Source organism: Notechis scutatus, chromosome 8 (assembly GCF_049901735.1).
Source record: "Notechis scutatus isolate UNSWTSFEM ecotype Mainland chromosome 8, rNotScu1.2, whole genome shotgun sequence".
In the NCBI taxonomy this organism is placed as follows: Eukaryota; Metazoa; Chordata; class Lepidosauria; order Squamata; family Elapidae; genus Notechis; species Notechis scutatus.
In genome coordinates, this window is record NC_142016.1 from 11,684,648 (window position 1) to 11,704,465 (window position 19,818).

General features: G+C 39.2%; 2 protein-coding genes across 5 annotated transcripts in view; both read left to right on the forward strand.

Moving 5' to 3' along the window:
* Positions 1-19,818, forward strand: part of ZDHHC18 (zDHHC palmitoyltransferase 18) — a 58,824-nt gene that overhangs the window by 27,302 nt on the left and 11,704 nt on the right. Inside the window, exons 9-10 of one of the 4 annotated variants that reach the window (XM_087970658.1) lie at positions 6,704-6,789; positions 11,949-12,086. In XM_087970658.1, coding sequence (XP_087826784.1) covers positions 6,704-6,745 — 42 coding nt within the window. In that variant the 3' untranslated portion in view covers positions 6,746-6,789; positions 11,949-12,086. Of the gene's footprint in view, positions 1-942; positions 1,059-6,703; positions 6,790-11,948; positions 12,087-19,818 lie in introns of those variants that run through there. The other 3 variants (XM_026676063.2, XM_087970659.1, XM_026676066.2) reach the window with 3 other exon arrangements.
* Positions 12,082-13,068, forward strand: SFN (stratifin). The gene has a single exon (XM_026676067.2). It carries the CDS (start codon positions 12,082-12,084, stop codon positions 12,820-12,822), a length of 741 nt encoding a protein of 246 aa, XP_026531852.1. The 3' UTR covers positions 12,823-13,068.

A 19,818-nucleotide genomic window follows, 5' to 3' on the forward strand; every position in this document is an offset into this window, starting at 1 on the left:
ACCATACAGTAAAGAAATTGTGGATTATTGTGATATGTAAGCTTAAATCCAAGAATGTGAAAGCCATTATATTAATCCAAGAGGATCTGGCTGTTCTTGTGTGATGGGCTAGGAATTTGAGGTATTGTTGAAATACCATGTTGAGTTTTCCTAAAGCAGAGTATATACAGCCCTGAAAATAGTTTGGAAAAATCCAGAGCTGAGATGTATGCCTCCAGTTGCGTGCTTTATATAGAACATGGGAGCAAGGTCCTTGGTCAGTTGCTTTACACTTAAACTTACTTGGCCTTGCCAGCTGTACTCAGTCCTGTACGTTGTTCTGTGTACAAATTTAAATTCAGATTGTGGAGAGGAGAGGAATATAATGAGATATGTTCGTGAACTTTCTCTCTGGCTGTGCTGTTTTGGGAAAAGATGGGCTTTACAGTTTTAAAAATAGATCAGCAACTAGCCCTCAGAATAGTTTCCATTCTTGATAGGACAAATACTATGCTCAATCATTGCTGTTATTAGAACTCGTCTACATATAGTGTTATTCAGGACTTTAGGGCATCAAGGTAAAGATTTAATTCTCCTGTCTGCTATGTTGTCAGTAAGTGGTTATAGCCAAACTTACAGAAAAATGGCTATCACTACCTTTCACTTGGAATACTTCAAGGGATGGATGTGTTCTGGGTAATGATACAAGCTGGAAACTCTACATCTAACAACTGATTATTCAGGATAGAAATGATTTAACATCTGCTTCCCAATCAGAATGTCTGCCCCAAATGATCAAGATCACAATTGTTGTTTCTCCACTGCTGAGAGGTTCCCAAACAGATGTTTTCTGACAGGAGCTCTCATTCCTCCTAATAAGATTGAACATTTGTCTGTTTAAGACGTGTGTTTGATTTTTTAAAAAGTGATGTTTTCTTCAGCTCCTCTTTCTGGACTTTCTAGAGAGAGAAAACTGGTCATCACTGAATGCATGACGGGCAGATGGATCCAGCAAGGATTGTCTTGTTTTCGACAAAACTCCCAAATTCATGGACAGAAGCTTATATTACCCTTATATTTTAAAAGAGAATACCAATGACCAACAGATACAAAACTACAGACCAATTTCATTACTTAATGTGATTATAAAATATTCATTACAATAATTGTGGAGAGGGTTAAGAAAATTTTACATGAATATATCCACCCTGACCAAAATGGATTCGTACCACAGAGACATTTCTTAAATAACACCAGACCGATAATGAATGCATTAGAGTATTATGAGGCACACCCAGACAAGCAATTAGCGTTAATGTTTTATGGATGCACAAAAAGCCTTTGATAATCTGAACTGGAAATTTTTTATCAATCAATTACATCTAATGAACTTTGGAGAATTTTTTTTAGATCTGATCAAATCCATATATACCATTCAAACAGCGAAGATCATTTTGAATGGCGAATTAATGGAGAAATTTGATATATCAAAAGGAGTAAGACAGGGGTGCCCTCTATCGCCACTACTATTTATCATTGCAGCAGAGGTACTATTAACACAGATGAGAAATAACCAAGAAATAAAAGGTCTGAGAATTAGAACAGAAGAGTATAAAACACAAGCATTTGCCAATGATATGGCATTCATCATAGAAGACCCTCTGGAAACAGGACATATATTGCTACAGGAAATTGAAGAATTTGGCAGAGTGGCAGGACTAAAAATAAATAAAGAAAAAACAAAGATATTAACAAAGAATATGATGGTGAAACAGAAGGAGGAATTGGAGGACAAATTGGGGATTCAAACAACAAAAAAATTAAAATATCTCGGGGTGTGGTTGACAGCTAAATGTTCATCAATCAAAACATAATTATGAGAAATTACTAAAACAAATACAAAAGGATTTGGAAAATTGGGGAAACTTCAGATATCATTGATAGGGAGAATTGCTACTATTAAGATTAATATACTACCTAAGATATTATTCTTTTTCCAAACAATTCCAATAAAATTAGGTAAAACCTTATTTGAAGAATTAAACAAAACAATTAAAAAAATTATTTGGCAAGGGAAAAAGGCCTGGATAAAACTAAAGCTCCTACAGGATAGTAAAGACAAGGGAGGGTTCGGACTTCCAGATTGGGAACTATTATCAGGCCGCAGTAACAACATGGATTGGAGATTGGGTAAATCTAAAGAATAAAAGAGTATTAATATTAGAAGGATATGACCTGCAGATTGGCTGGCACATGTTCATATGGGAAGGGAAAAATAAGTTTCATTCGTATTTTCAAAGACCTCAAATTAGAGATACATTACTAGGGGTTTGGGAAAAATTAAAACAAAATCATTATACCAAGATCCCAATCTGGATGTCAACCATGGAAGCTATGGTATATCTGAATGTTTTAGATCTGAATAAGATGGTGAGCTATAAAGCGCTATTAGATGAACAAGGGAAATTAAAATCTAAGCAGGAGCTTGTGTCACAAGGAATACAAGTAGATGGGTGGCCGTACTTACAGATACAATCTAGATATAAGAAAGACATAGAACAGTACAAGATATATTTGGACCAACAAGAATTGGATAAAATCTTACAGGGGCCAGAGAGAAAAATGATTACCAAAATGTAGAAGTATTTGTTAAGATATAAATGGGAAGAAGAAACTGAAGGAAACAATGATAACCTGGACCCAAAACTTTGGATACAGTATGAATTTGGAAGATTGGGAAAACCTATGGAAAATAAATTATAAATTAATTGTCAGCAACTTATAAGGAGAACTAATATAAAGTGTTTTATCATTGGCACTTACAGCCAGTGAGACTTGCAAAAATGTTCCCTAATAATTCTGCAAGCTGTTGGAAATGTGGCTACAAGCAGGGAACCTACTACTACCATATGTGGTGGACTTGCCCAGAATCAAAAAAATATTGGCGGAAAATTAGAAATTGGCCAGAAGAAATTACAAAAGTTAAAATTGAATGGAAACCAGAGATATTTTTATTAGGAATTTTAAAACAAAAAATTAGTAAAAAGTTATTATATATTTTACTCCATATATTAACAGCAGCAAGGCTTGTCTTTGCCTAAAATTGGAAATGTGAAAATACTCCCTCCAATTTCATGATTATAAAGAAAACTTTGGAATGTGCAGAAATGGACAGGTTGTCAATGGAACTTAAAAACAAAGAGGAGTCAGAGTGCTATGAGATCTGGAATTTTTGGTACAGTTGGTTAGAAGGTAGACATGAAAGGAACAAAATAAAGTCAAATAAAAAGCTATGACGGAAATGGACAACATTACATACAACTATGTTTGTAGTATATAATTAGATGAAATTTTGTGATATATTAATAAGTGTGAATGATTATTCTACAATAATTTAAGAGGTGTCAGATTGAGTGAACACTTACATTATGATAAGCAGAATGTTTGGTTTTATTGTATTTGCAGAATGTTTGGTTTTATTGTATTTGAATAAATTTATCTAATAAAGTGTTTATATATATATTATTTTTAAAAAAAGAATTGTCTTGTTTTCATTTCAAATATGGTTGGTGTAGTCACAGCTATGAAAATTCATAATAGGCACTATTATTTAGAATACTCTGGAACACTGCAGGTTTTATCTATCACTATTCAAGGAACACTCACCTGTTTCTCCCAATCTTAAATTACTTAGACTACTCAGCACATTGTTCTCTGAGTGGTTCACTATCACAAAATAATAAAATTCAATATTAAAATTTTAGAAAAACATGATATAATAAAAAGTGATGCATCAAAAATGATTTGCTAAGAAATATATCTAGGTCATAATACAACAGCATGCACATGATATAAAGATTACGTCAGCCATGTCCAAAAGTTCCATGATCTTCACCAACCAATCCTATTGTGGGTAGTGTCAAACCTTTTCATTTTTAAGTATATCATTTTTCCACTTTCTTCCATTGATTTCCACCTCTCTGGAAATATTAGAAATATGTTGAAGTACAGGTAGTTCTTGACTTATGACCACAATTGAACCCAAAATTTATGTTGCTAAGTGAAACATTAAGTGAATTTTGCCCCTCTTTACGATCTATTGATAAAGTGAAGCACTGCAGATGTTAAGTTAGTAGCATGGTTGTTAAGTGAATCTGATTTTCCCATTGACTTTCCTTCTTTAATAGGTAAAGGTTTACATTTACAGATTTGGCACATACATGCTAGTTGTTTCCGATTCTAGGGGGCAGTGCTCATCCGTTTCAAAGCTGAAAAGCCAGCGCTATCCAAAGGCGTCTCTGTGGTCATGTGGCCGGCATGACTAAAGGCCAAAGGCGCACAGAATGCTGTTACCTTCCCACCAAAGATGGCCCCTATTTTTCTACTTGCATTTTTACATGCTTTCGAACTGCTAAGTTGGCAGAAGCTGGGACAAGTTACGGAAGCTCACTCCGTTACGCAATGCTAGGGATTCGAACCGCCAGACTGCCGACCTTTCTGATCGACAGGCTCAGCGTCTTAGCCACTGCGTCCCTTTTCTTTCCTTCCTAGAAGGTTGCAAAAAATGATCACAGGACCCCAGGACACTGCAGCCATCATAAATATGAATCAGTTGCCAAACATCCAGATTTTGATCAGGTTTCCATGGGGATGCTGCAGTGGTTGGAAGTGTGAAAAACGGTGACAAGTAGCTTTTTTCAATGCTATTGTAACTTTGAAGAGTCACTAAATGAACTGTTATAAGTTGAGGACTACCTGTATATCAATGTTCCAATATATTCTATCAATATGTTAACCACTAGGTGGCAGCAAATAGTTTGTTATTTGTATAGCCAAGTTGTTACACAAGTGTTCTTTGAAACCGGAATTCAAGAAATGTCTGATAGAGAAATGGTCAGCCGTGGAGTATTCTCAATACAACCACATAAATTTTCTAGAATTATTGTTGATCTGTTGACCAATAAACTTACAGTAATTCATCTTTAGGTGGCAACCAAGTTTGTCTTGGCATACAAGCTAATGGATTTGTACTAACATCTATCCTAGAATCATTTTGTAGATATAATTAGAAAAGAATACATCTTTGTATATTTAGTATTTTCTAATTGTCTAACCATTGATAGAATAGATCCCAAACTTTATAAAATTGTTTATCATCCTGTTCTCTAATTTCAAATATCAATCTGCTCATTTCAGCAGATTCCAATATTTTCTTAATTATTTCCTCCTGTGATGGTGTTTTCTCATTTTTCCAGTTTTTAGCAAATACAATCCTAGCCACGGTTAATACATTTACAATCAGGTATTTCAAGTCTTTACTATATATTTCAGGTAAAATTCCCAATAAAAATATCTCTGGTTTCAAATCTATATGGTTTTTTTTGTCATTTTTCTAGAATTTTAGAAAATAATAAATAAATAAAGATGTATTCTTTCCTTATTATATCTACAAAATGATTTTAGGATAGATTTGGGGTGATAATATGAATTGTCACAAAACAAATTAAGTAAAATATGATTATTTCCTAAAGCACGAATGAATAAAAGTATAGTCAAATGATTGATTAATAATGATACCAATGTATTTAATATTGGATTGAAACTACGAGATCATATACAATGTAATTGTAATTGAAGACTACGAGATGGAAGCACAAAACAATTTGTAAACCAACCGGCACACTGTATGTAATATATGGAAGATGGCCTGATGTTTTTATGTTTTGTTTGTTTATGTTTGTTTTAAAAACCAATAAATTTTTTTTTAAATAAAAAATATTAAAAAAAAGAATTTGTACTAACTTGCAACTATGGTAATAGAAAAAATTGGAAACTCAGGGTTCAACCGTGAGGTCCTTGGTGCTCTCTGAGCTTGGTTGTTTTCCTGCAGGCATTTCATAACCCAGCTAAGTAGCATCATCAGTCCTTGAAAGTACTAGATAAATGTTGAAGAGGTAGCTTTTGAGAAATCTGTTTATTGAATTTTGTATCAAATCACAGCATATGTACTTATTTGATCAGTCAAGGATAGAAGAAGGAAAAAAGGCTGTGTCTTGAAGACTTATTTATAGCAAATCATATTCTACTGTAAAATGAAATACACTTTTAAAAAATATGTGAAGAGCCCATAGGGATTCCTCCAAAATAGTGGCCATTATTGCATTGCTGCAGAAGTATAAGAGTCAAGTCCATTTGTATACATAGAGCCATAATTGTAATCGATTTCAAGGCTTCACATCTTATGGTTGGTCAACCCATTTAAAACAAAAAGGAACTACTATTGAAGCCAGTGTCCTTGTGCCTCTCACAGCCCAAACTGCAAAGAGATGCTGGCTTGGAGGCCAAATGGAAGTAGGCAGTATCACAGCACAGCTGCTAGGCCAGTGATAGCCAAGCAGATCATCACTTCCTAGCCATGGCCATTAGAGCAACAGCACTTAGACTTATATACCACTTTACAGTGCTTTATAGCCCAATCTAAGCAGTTTACAGAGTCAGCATTTTGGGTCCTCATTTTATCCACCTAGGAAGGATGGAAGGCTGAGTTAACCTTGAGCCAAGTGAGAGCTGAACTGCCAAATTGCAGGCAGCCGGCAGGCAGCAGAAGTAGCCTGCAGTACTGCACTCTTAACTGCTGCGCCACCGTGGTTCATTATGTGCCACAGGTTGTTGAGATGGGAGGTTATCTTCCATTTTTCTCAGGAAAACACTGCTTTTTTGCTAGAAGATCTTGGCTTGGCTCCACCCTGCCTCAGTAGATTCCTGACTCCAAGATAGAAGACCCATTGGGAGGACTGTCCTCAGCAAATGGTAAGTGGGACATCGTCATACTGTAGTAAGTGGACTAGAAGGTTGACCTCACAAACAGAATTTCCAAAAGGCTCTGTACATATCATACCAACGACCCAGCTATCATCTTAGTCCCCTCTCTCTACTGGCTAGCAGCATAAAACTGGGAATAGCTGGGTTCATGTTTAGTGCTACCTTTACAGCCTGCCTGGCCCAGCCTTAAAAGGGGGCTGGTTACTTTCTGACTCCTTTTTTCTTTCTTTCTTTTCCCCCCTCCAAGTTAGAGAAAAAATGTAAGCAAAAAACCTTGATGTGTTCCAATTGAGAACTGTTGGGGTTTTTCTTGGGGTGAGGAAAAGACAGACCCTGTCCAGCTTCCAATCTCTCCTGCCCCTTTCTTTAGCTGCAGAAGGGAGAAACCAAAATAGCCAAGGAAAGCGAGTGCCTAAGGGCCTCATTTTAACACAGCACATCAAGAGCCTCGCCTTGATCTCAGGAACGAAGATTAAATAGTACACTGGTCAGCAATTCCCATGTAGAGGTTGACTTGTAGGGAATGTATACAGGTAGTTCTTGACTTACAATCCCAATTGGACCAGAATTTCTAAGCAGGGCAGTTATTAAGTGAGCCGCACCCGATCTTTTATTTTTTGGCACTGCAGTTGTTAAATGAAATGTCATTAAGTGAATCCTGCCTTGCCCACTGTAAGTTGAGGACTACCCAGATGCACGATTGACTGCTAGATGTTGTAGTTTAGCAATATCTGGTGACCCTCAGGATTCCCAGTGCTAGTCTTGATTCTCACAACCATACAAGAAGCAACATAGACCCTACTGTGCAGGTTTTTGCCCCCAAGTTGCTGATGTTTCTGGATCACAGGCTTAGCTTCATATAAACAATATTAAATATGTTTTCAAATTGTAATTCAGGCACCAACTATTGGGACTGCAACATTTTCAGGTGTTCCCTAAGGTGAGAATGAAAATGCTGATGGGCTAAAACATGACTTTCCAGTGAAACCTATTTTTCCACCATGTTGCTGAACCTGATAGGTTTGATGCAGATAGGGTGGTGGTGTTTGTTTCGGGATGGCTGCCATCAAGGACATGCGCTGTAGCTGAGTGTCACCTTGAAATTTTATAAGCATCTTCCTACATGATGCAGATGAGAAAAGAGGAGATCACCACCAAAGAAAATCAGGTTAGTGGTTCTAATACTGCAAAACTGTAAGGCTGGCTTTGAAAAGCTGTTGTTGGGTTTTACTTGTCCCAAGATTTTTGCTGTTAGAAGAAAAGACTTGACAGTATTAATACACACCCTTTGCATGGTTGAAAGCTGACAAAACAGCAATTGGCTCTTATTTTGGGACTAGTGATAGGACCATAACTTTAATTCACTTGCTAGTAACTAGCTGATCTGGTGACTTCTGCCTATATAGTCCAATTTTCCCCTGCTTCTCATGAATTGTTGCCTAGCTCTTTAGCCTTAATCATAGCTGTGACTTGGCCACATTGCTGCTGCATCAACTCTAACTGAAAGCCAGCGTTGCATATTACAGTTGCCGCAAAGGCTTTTAGTGACAGTGTTGTGTTATAATATTGCTAATATTAACAATACGTATGTTGACAATATAGGAAGCTGACCATAATCACCATATATGGACCATGAGTTATCTATCTTATGGGCTTTTCCTTCTGGAAATCTTTAACACAAGAGTCTTCAAACTTGGCAAGTTTAAAAGTTGTGGACTTCAACTCCCAGAATTCCTGAGCTAACATGACTGGAGGAGGAATTCTGGAAGTTGAAGTCCACAAGTCTTAAAGCTGTCAAATTTGAAGATCCCTGCTTTAACAGAATGCATATAGCCATCTGTGGGATGCTGTACAATTCAGATTTTTCAAGTTAAGCTGGAGAACCATTGTCTCACGGTCCCTCCATTTCCATCCATCTGTGAATTTGGTCCTTATAGAAAAGATGTTTCCTGAAAGGCCATTGGAGGTGGCCAGGTATATTAGAAGCCTTCAGCTCTTTCCTTCCAAAGGCATTCCTGCTATCTCCTCATGCTCTGGTGGGAAAACTCATCAAAGTGCAGATCTCAATCACGTACTTAAGACACTAAGAATGACGATGCTGGGACAGGGTTTGCTCATCTTCCGGGTGTAGATCTGCCATGAGTCACTCTGATGGAACACTTTCCTCTCAAACTGGATCAGCTGAGTTATCGGCCTCACCCATCCCTTGCGCATAGTAAGTGGATAGATTTCACCTAAGGCTGTGCTTGGAAGCAATTTGTCATCGTGTTACATTCTTCCCCAGCCCCCCTACCCCTTTCTTTATGGAAATCTCCGTAGAAATGAGAAGGTCTTTTCCTTAGAAAGCAGCTTGAATTCTGAGCCCCAACTATTGTATCGTTTCCTTACAGAGAAGGTGCAGAAAACATTGGTTAAAATCTTTTGTAGTGCAATGTCCATAGAGGTATATGGATGGACGGATGGACAGACAGACAGACAGGTTTATTATTTAAAAGCAGGGAATGCAAATAGTTGCCAATAATTTTGCTTTGGACATTTTGGGGGAAAATGTTTGTTGTTAGTGGGGCACGGGGCATCTTTCTTTGATTTTGAGTAGCTGAGTAGTTAGGTAATTTAAATGCTGCTCCTTCTTATGGGGAGCCTTTTTAAAGGTCAAGACATATTTATTTTGAAATTGAATTCATTTTTCATTCAGGTTTCTGTCCCACTTCAATTGCAATCAACTGTACTAAGCCAACTCTGAACTTTTTGTAGGCCTTATTTCTTTTTGGGGGGTACCTTAGGTTTCTGTCCCAAAGAGACTACATAAAGGCCTTGCTCTACGAATTATTGACCTCATTATGATTTTAAAATCTTTGCTATCTTAAGATGCCACCATTTACCATCAGATCACTGATCTGTTTAGCTTCATATTGTTTTTTCTGATGCAATGGAATTCTCAACAAACCTGGGGAATGTGGACAGGGCAGTTGGACATTTAAGGGAGCGAACAATCCCTTATTCTTGAATCCAGAGGTGTAAGAAAGAGACTCAGAGTAACTCCAGCTTGATTACACCAGGTATACATTGTATAGGAGAATCACTTTGGTAGGTTTTCAAAATTCTGTTACGTTACCTTATTAGTGCTCTTTCTAGAAATCCAAGGGGTTCTTTTTTCTTGAACTTGCTAGTTTCATACATGGTATCTGAGTGGTAGCAAACATCTCACTTTGTCCTATTGCTTCTTGGGTTATGAGTGTATCCCCGCTTCCTGCTAAGTTGAATATTCACAGAGGGAGGAAGGGATAGTCATGACTGCATAACAGAACCAAGATACTACAAGAGAAGACCCTCAGGCTGAAAATCCCTCTCCCTTGGGATCTGAAAAACCAGACCGGTGTTTGCTAACTAGGCACCTTCCAGATGAATTGGAAATGCATCTCCCAGAAATTTAAGCCATCAGTCATTGTCTGGACACATCTGGATGGTGCCGGGTTGGGGAAAGCACGATAGTGAGTTATTGAACAAATAGCGTGGCTTGGTGTGACTCATATTTTAACATTTAAATCTTTTAAATTGAGAAATAAGCTGGCGTTGAGTCATGAAGGGCTGCAGTTCAATTCTAGAGCGCATGGTTTGCAGAGTGAAGCTCTAATATTCAGTTCCCGCATCCCTGCTAATTGTTTTATTTAAACAATATCAGGGGTGCCAATGTAATCAGATAACAAATAATGTGAAAATGAGAGATTGTTGCAACCTGAATCATGGACTCGTGGAGTGGAAAGCCACAAGAATCATCCCATCTTATTCTCTGTATTTTATGGGGAAATATACCTCTCCATTCTCGAGAGGTATATTTAAACTTATAGCAACTGCAACTTTGAGCAATTATTCATGACCCTAACTTCTGTGCTAATAGAAATTAGTTCTTGACCATCTTATTGTGACACTCTTCTATATTGGAATGATGACTTGAAGAGGACCAGCCATTTATAAGTAGTCTGATGTTGTATAAGACAATTTTCTTGAGAAGGTATTTAGAAATACATGAATACAGGTAGTCATCTTATAACCATAATTTAACCCAAACTTTCTGTTGCTAAGCAAGGCGGCTGTTAAGTGAGATTTATTCCATTTTAGGACCTTTTGCCATGGTTGTTAAGCAAATCACAGCAGTTGTTAAAATGAAACTGGCATTCCCCCATTGACTTTCCTTGCCAGACACCAGCTGGGAAGTTACAAATGTCAATCACATTGACTCCAGGACAGGCATAAAGCGACCAAAGTTTTGATCGTATGACCATGGGATGTTACAATGGTCGTAAGTGTGAAAAGCAGTCGTCACTTTTTTCGGTGTCATTGTAACTTCAAATGGTCACTAAATGAAGGTTCATAAGGCAAGGACTACCTATAAGTAGAGATTTTGCATGTGATAAATTTGATCTGGTGCTAGTCTTTCATAGATATGGACCATCACTTGAGACTGTAGCAGGTCTGTACAGATGTTCATGCAACACAGACATACTTAGAAAAGTCCACTCCATTGCCCTCGTTCTGGTGAAGTAATTGTTAGATACAGCACTGGTTGTTTTTTTTTACATGCTTTTCTGTTTTAAACTTGAGCCTATAATTTGAATTTAACCTTGAGGTTAAAAAAATACTTCAGGTCTTTAATTGAATATCTTACTAGTCCCATTAAGTGTATTTTTCTGAACTCTATGGATTATGTTCCATTATATACATGCTTCCTTAATTTTAGAAAGAAAGCAGTTTCACAAGCAATATAATTTAAAATGAGTAATTTAATTAAGTGTGAGATTCCCTAGAATACTGGCTCACACAGGAGATGCAAAGACAGCAAGGATTAGGACCAGAGGCAGCTCAGGTTGAAGAAATACTGTATATGTGTGCTGCCCCCTGGAGGGGAAGGATAGTCCTATCATACTCTCTGGTTCGTCATTTGGCCAAAGCTTCCACCTAGACAAGCAACCTCTTGCTCAAGAAGCTCCCAAAAGGCTGCATTTCCACATCCTAGGCAGGTATGCATTCACTCACTCACGCTCTGGCTCCAAGGTGAATCACTGCAACTCCTTTTAAGGAGAGGCTGCATGAAAGGAAGTGGGGGAAGGGTTCATGGAGAGCTTCACCACGCCTCGTTCTTCCTTCAGGCTGAGACGCCAAGCCAAAAGCTGATCCCAGCAGCTAAACTCAGCAGAGATTCCGACAGCTTTGCTAGCAGCTGCCTGATTCCTCTCCAAATAGGCCTCCTTGCCCAGCACTCCCTATCACTGCCTATTCACAATGGCCAGGAATCACCTAGTACAGAAAGCCAAGCTAGCTGAACAGGCTGAGCGTTATGAGGATATGGCTGATTTCATGAAGGCAGTAGTAGAGGATGGAGCCGAACTCTCTAATGAAGAACGCAATCTGCTCTCGGTTGCCTACAAGAATGTAGTCGGCTGTCAGAGATCGGCATGGCGGGTTGTCTCCAGCATTGAGCACAAGACGGAGGAAGGAGATGACAAAGCTCAGCTGGTCAATGAATATCGGGAGAAGATCGAGAAAGAGCTGAAGAACGTTTGCAATGTGGTCTTGGGGCTCTTAGACAAGCATCTCATTCAGAAAGCTAGCGACCCAGAAAGCAAAGTGTTCTATTTAAAAATGAAAGGCGACTACTTCCGTTACCTGGCTGAGGTGGCTGCTGGGGATGATCGAAAGCAGATAATTGACAATGCCCGAAAAGCTTACCAAGAGGCAATGGACATCAGCAAGAAGGAGATGCAACCCACAAATCCTATCCGCCTGGGCCTTGCTCTTAACTTCTCCGTGTTCCATTATGAAATTGCCAATGCTCCAGAAGAGGCAATCAAGCTGGCCAAGACGACCTTCGATGAAGCCATGGGTGACCTCCACACGCTCAGTGAAGATTCCTACAAAGACAGCACTCTCATCATGCAACTTCTCAGGGACAATCTCACATTATGGACAGCGGAGTGCTCAGGAGAAGAAGGCGGAGAAGCGGGTGAAGAGCCAAAGAACTGAACTTTTTAGACAATAGAATGATGGTAACTCCACATCTCCCTTCCACTTTTGTTCTTTTTTCCAACACATGGTATTTTTTTATAAGACGCATCTCCAGTTCCTGAAAGTTTCAACGGGATTTTGACAGCAAAAGGGGATGGATTCATAAATGACTTAAGCATTTATCCACTTGTCCTCATGTGACAGCTTTGGGATTACCTTGGTCCTTGGGCCCCATTCTTCCTGGTATGTGACATCTGCTAGACTCACCGCAGCCTGGAACTCCTTGCTTGGGTTTTTTTTCATAAACTCTTGTGTTTGGTACAGCACGTGGTTAATACAAGTGTTCTCCTGGTATGGGAAGGAGAGAAATATATATATATATATATATATATATATATATATATATATATATATATATATATATATATATATATATATATATATATATATATATAATTTGTATGTTTAACTGTGAACAAACCTAAAACCCAAAAGCTTAAACGTTATTTTGCATGGCAAAGATACCAAAATAGTAGCTGAACCAAGTTAAACAAGAATACTTGTCTTTGCTTTCTCCAGTGCTTGCTTTTGTTCTGTGGGGTTTTCTCACTCCGGGCCAGAAGTTGGATATACGGCCTTTGTGTGAATGTGGGAGGGAGGATTTATTCTAAGGGGGTTAAAGCTAGCAATCTCAAGAGAGCCTCTTGCTACTGTGGTGTTACTGTGGTGGTTTGCTGCAATACTCTTCCCCAATAAAATTTCACATTTATGCCTGCCTTTTGTAGTTCTGGTCTTCAGTTCCATGTCTGGTTGTTTGCAGGTAAGATGCCTCTTAGAGCCACTTCAGAGGTAGGAACACAAGTCGAAGCAAAAGGTATGGTGAGCAGGTTGATTCATGTTAGACGTTTCCCTGTTCTTCTGAAATCCAAGGTTCTCCTGCAGGCTTTAGGGGGTGGAGGTGGGAGAACAGTATGTCTGAAGCAAGACCAGCATTGTGTAGGTTTCATCAATAAAAGGAAAAGAGAAGGGGGGGAGTTGCGAAGCAACCCTGAAAAATAGCTTTAAGGATAGGACTATTTTGATCTGGGTGGAAAAGGATGCATCCCCCTTCTCCACGCTTGTATTTTCCAGGACCACAAATGCTGCTCCTTTATTCAGGAAGCACATGACCATGCATCAAATCCCACTCATGGTTGCTTTCTTTTCTTTTTTGGACTGGGTGTGATCAGGGTTTGTTTGGGTTTTTTTGACATCCTACACTGATGCAGACCAACCCTTTTGCACCAGAGAATATTGGGGTGTTATATGACTATGTGTGCTGTTTTGGCTCACATTTGGTTTATTTTAAACACCAAGAAAGCCTATTGATCTTCCTAAAAAATGTGACTAAGAATGTAACTAGTTTTCTTCTTGGTTGTTCAGGAAACAAAGTGTCAGAAAAGTCTATATGTCTCTTGCTTAATTTCCTTAGCACTTTCAGGTGGATCTCAAGATCTGTTTGAGAACCTTGAAGAGCATCCACCTTTCATGCCAAAGAAAGGTGAACCAGTGGTCTTCGACTGATTTCTTTGTTCCGAGCTGGTAGGCTATGGGAGGACACATATTTGGCATGCAAGAAGTCCCATGTTCTGTCCATGAACCTCTAAGCAGAGCTGAGAATTACTCCTCTGTCAGTCCCTGGTGAATCAGCCAACGAAGAGGGCTTTTTAAAAAAAATTGCCCAAGCTTAGCCAAAAATCAAACAAGGATAAAGATATAACAAGCAAGAAAAATATATATAAAGCATAATAAAAATGTTCCCATCCCCAGGAGTTAATTGATCTAGATGGAGTAACAGTCTGATTTAATTCACGACCCTTTCCTGTCTTAAGTTGATTATTATGGACTAACTCCTCTTAAGAGAAACTTTATTTTTTATTATGGAAGACTCCTTGGAGAATATTATTCCCCAACACCTGTATGAATTGTCAAGGCTAGTTTTAATTTCACTACTTTAGAAAAATGCAGCTTTCACTTCATTCTTAGAAATCTTCCGTGCACCATCTATTTTTGAACATCCAATCTCAGAACTACATGATGAAATGAGGTGAGTGTATTTTTACTTCTGCTGCCCATACAGAAGGCTGGGGCTTTCTAGCAGACCAAGTGAAGCAAGCAAGTATTTCACCTGTCCTTGATGTCTCCATACTGCATTTATTTTTGAGGTCAAGAAAAAAAAAAACCTCACCCAACTAACTACCATTTGGTAGAGTGGCAAGCTAGCCTCACATTTATTTGGGGACAGGAACTCAGCTAGAAGTTAATTAGCTCCGGTCCTGAAGACCTTGAGATGCTCGTGACCCAATGAGAAGAAACGATCCGATCCCAGATCAGTATCATGACCTAAGATGAAACTTCACCACTTCTATCTAGCGCAAGGGATTCCACCCCCTCAATTTGCAAGAGAAACTTCTAGAATGTTAGCATCCTCAATCTTTATTTCCGTTCTTTGCACAGTTGCTTTATAAAATGCACACAGACACACAGACAATGTTGGCAGTTTTGGCTTGTGTGAACCTGGAATAGGGCGTGCCTCACTTCAGGCAGTTAAGAACTAGGACATTTCATCTTGATGTCTTAGGATTACATGCAAAAGTTCCCAAGTCTACTCCCTAACATCTCCAGGCAGCCTGAGATTTCTTTCTTCTTAAAAGCTTGTGAAATGGTTTTGAATGAGACCAGGGGCCTCCAAACTTGGCAACTTTAAGACTTGTGAATTCCAACTCCCAGAATTCCTCGGCCAACCTGAATTAGATGAGCCAATGACCTGGCTTGATACAAGAAAGCAGTGAATGTTCTGGTATTCTTCTGGCAGGCTGGAGAAGATGTGCACCTGCCACACTATTAAGAACAACCATAAAGGCAGGAGAGGTGCTTGAGGATGCAAGAAAGGATAATGAGGTGAGTTCTAGCAAGGAGTCCCGATGGGATAAAATGTTGCACATGTTTGTTTGGGAGTAACATACACATATATCAATTTATATAATCCTTGTAACTGAAAAGATGGCTCACTTTTGTTCTCGAACTTGGGAATCCTGGTGTTTAATGGGTGCATATGTACCAGGGAGACCTTCTGCATAAACCTTACCAAAATGAAAAGCGGCTTGAAAATAACGTGACATACTCTAATGATCTTTCCCTTATTTCATCTTTCTCACACTTCTGACCTCTGTAGAACCACACAATCACTGGCCATCTTCTCTGCCTCTGAATTTCTGGAATTCACTATCAGAAACGGGTTAACTATTCACTTTTTGAAAGTATCTTAAGTATCCAAAGATCTTACAACTATCTTACTTCCCCCCCCCCCCAAAAAAAGACGCTGTTGGAGAAACTGATGCAATAGCCCCCTCAACCTACCTCCCAACTATTTCATGGCTGATTTAAAAAAAAGAAGGCCTTTGCTCACTAAAGATTCTTAATTGCACAGAGAAAATTAGTAGGGGAAGTTTCACAAGGATACAACTGCTGACTCAGTGCAATAACTGTCCTTTATGCAGGCCTGTTATTCTATTGCAAGGCTCTTATTGGGCTGAATGCGACATATGGACAAGATAAATGATCTTTGGTGTTGCAACTGAATCAGTAGCAATCAACTCACAGGTGCAGGAGAAGAAACTGAAAGAATCTACAAACTGTTTGGTGTGTAGGATGCACCATCCGCTTATTCATTTAAATATAATCTTTTAAGATTCTGGGTGGTGCCCTGATTAGTTCTTCTCCTGGAGTCAACCTCTTCTCAATTTAATTTAATGAAGTGGGTTTTGAGTTTATTCATAAACCAGGTGAAAAGAGGATAAAAAGATGCCGGGATTTCTGCAGGGCTCCCCTATAGATACAGATTTCTCGGCTACATGAATGTTGCTGGACTGGGAAATGGTCTTCTTATCTGGCTTCTTAAACCTGTGCAATTACATAGATTAAAGCAATGTCCCCTCCCTTGGCGTTTCAGATCAGATAAGCTTCATCCAGTATCATCAACTTTATTTCTCTGCCTGTGTCAGCTGGTTTGCATATAGTTCTAAGCCAGCTCTGGCACATCTTGATGAGCAGGAATTACGCTATTTGAGGCATGGGAAGGGTAACAGTTGGCAAGTAGGGAAGCACAGTGGGCAGGACCCAGTCCTCATGGGAGCAGAATGAGTTTTTCCATTTCTTGCTCCTGACTTAGAGGAGAGCAATTTGGTTTCATTCCAGGGACATCTTCATGGTATGGTCCAGAAAGCCAAGGGCAGCTGCTGGGGTGATAAAAGTCAAGAGGCAGCTGTCGGGGCGATCAAAGCTGGTCCTATATTTCTACATGTAGGGAACGCTCGCGAAGCAAGCAGAACTTCAACTGAGGAGTCCATAGTGCTCTCTGGGCTGGGTTGTTTTCTTGCAGGCATTTCATTACCTAAACTAGTCCTGATGAAGTTATCTAGTTTGGGTAATGAAATGTCTGCAAGAGAACAACCAAGCTCAGAGAGCACCAAGGACTCCTCATGTCAGCCCTGAGCTACAGATAATATCTCCTTTATCAGAGTTTCAATTAGCTGTTGAGACCACCATCTTGAATTTTCGAACCACGCCCTGAGGATGTCCCTGGGAATTGGAGAGAGAGGGAAAAAAACAGGTTAGACTCCTTTCAGCGAGGTCAGCCTTGAGAAACTGCTTGGAGTGGTGCTTGCAGCGTTTATATTTCCAGAGAGGGATAGTGGTTAAGATGGTACACTAGGACTGGGCAACAACCTACGTCCCAGTCCCTTCTCAACCACAGAAGCTCCCTGGGTGACTTTGGGCCAGTTCTGCTCTGTGGGGCCACTGTGCCGTGCATAAAATGGACATCCTCCTTATTAGCTACCTTGAGCTCTCAGAGAAAAGGTGAGATTCAAATCTAACAAATACATTTAAAAGTAATAATAATACCAGCTTTGGGGTGAATTGCTAATGAAAAGGACAATCTTTAAATTAAATAAGCTTTCTTCCTAGCTCTGAGCCGATGCTTTTAACAGCAGTCTGTGAAAAAGAAATTTAGCAGGCAAATTCTACTCCTTCCTTTACTATCTAATTCTATAAAAGGAAATATTTTAGCTACGAAAATTCCGTTTGACTAAAGAGCTGGTACAATAACATTAAAAAGAAAGGGTGCACTTGGTATCATTGCAGAAAACAGGCAAGTTTATCATTATCTATCTTACGTTTATAATCTGTTGTATGTTGTGTTATGTGTACTTTTTGTATTTGCTACCTAGTGGAGTGTTAGAAGTCATGTAAACAGGTTTGGGATGGGTTTGACTGTCTTCATCAAAAGAATAGCTCTTCAGAAACTGGGTAGAATGAGATTCAGTTTGTACTAGAGGGAGAAATTGCTGAAAAAACCATCCAGTTCAGAAACAGGTTGGGAGCTCTAGAGAATAGAGGGGGAAAAAATTCAGAAAAAATCCCCTCACTGCTTCCTTAAGGGAAAGACAGTTGGGCAACAGCGTGTAAATTGCTGTCTTCTCCATTGTAAGGGATCCTCCTTCCTGGTCCCATGATCCAGAGCAGAGGGATTGTTACCTATTGGAAACACACACGCACCCCAGAATTACTGTCCTTACTTGGAATTCTTTCCCATCACTTCTCTTAGGGAACAGTTGGGGTAAAGTGTGATCTGCACATTTCTATTTATTATCCACATTAAGTGGGATAGAGGTCTGTGGTTTGTTCTTGCCATTTCAAAAAAAAAAATATGTGTGGATTGGGGTACAGTACAACACTGGACTATCTTGAAAAATAGCCAAGGGGGCAAATTCTAGAAGATTGTGATGGCTACAAATGCTTTTTAATGGTGAAAGACTGAGTGGTCCTAAACAGCTGAGCCCATTGGCTGGTTGAATTGCAGATGCATATCCATGGCCAACCTGAGCTCCAATCACTTCCTGTACACGGACTAGAGAGGCGCATCATATTGTCCTTTGATTCAGGCAAATAAAAGCGCTGTGAGCCTTTGAAGGCCCAAGCACTTCAGGTAGGAGTTAAGAAATGACTTCTATGCAAACAAGCTGGTCTGTAACAGACTCAAAGATGCATCCCAAATGGGGGGATGGATCAAAAACCAGGTTGATTAATGCAGTTCCAAGCAAAAGCAAAAGCCTTGGGGGGGGAAAAAAAACTTGAATCCAAAAATTTAGCACATACCAAAAGGGCTCCACACCCACTTTTGGCTGTTTCGCTGGGAAGTGGGATTGCTGAACACTTTCTCAACTGGCCCATTTCCCATTTAATTTCTCTTAAAACCTGGGTGGAGCTCAACAGTTTCAACTACATTGGGATTTCTCACGAGTTTCAACTTGACCACTTAATTGGAGCAAAATCCTGTCATCTACCTGCGGCTACAAACTCGTCCCAGCCAGCAAGAGAGGGAGGTGTGCCTGGCTACAGAGGGAGGCCTGAGGTTGCAGCGAAAAAATTAGGTGGTGGATTATGGAAAAGTTTCAGGCTTTAAGTTAGTCCTTTGCTTCCTGCTCAGACTTCCATCCTGCTCAGCCTATTCTCTTCCATTCATTCAGATGGCACAATTTTTCAATGTTCAGGATGGATTTTGGGCACCTGGTGTCAAAATGCCACACCCATAATTCTTCACTAGTTCTGTGCCAATGAAAATACTAATTCTGCAGTTTGTTTAGAATATTAATATTTTATAGGCCTTTGAAAAATGTTGCAGAATGTATAATGCAAACATTAACATTAAACAATTATTTAACTTGCTGTTGAACTGCTGTTACTTGTAGCAATAGAGAAGAACTGGAAATTTAGTTTTGCTTAGCTTAGTTTAACTTACTTTTAAATATATTTTCAAGTTGGGCTCTCACAGTGGTGAAGGTTTGTTGGCAGAACCAGTACTGTGAATGTGTAGACAATCCAAAGTTTAATTTGTAAGACACCCCCAGTTTTAATTCAATGAAGGATTCATAGGCAGTAATAATATCAAAATATAGATCCACACCAGTCCCA

What these genes read in the sequence shown, in the direction of transcription:
- SFN (XM_026676067.2), top strand. Translation starts at nt 12,082, where the DNA reads ATGGCCAGGAATCACCTAGTACAGAAAGCCAAGCTAGCTGAACAGGCT.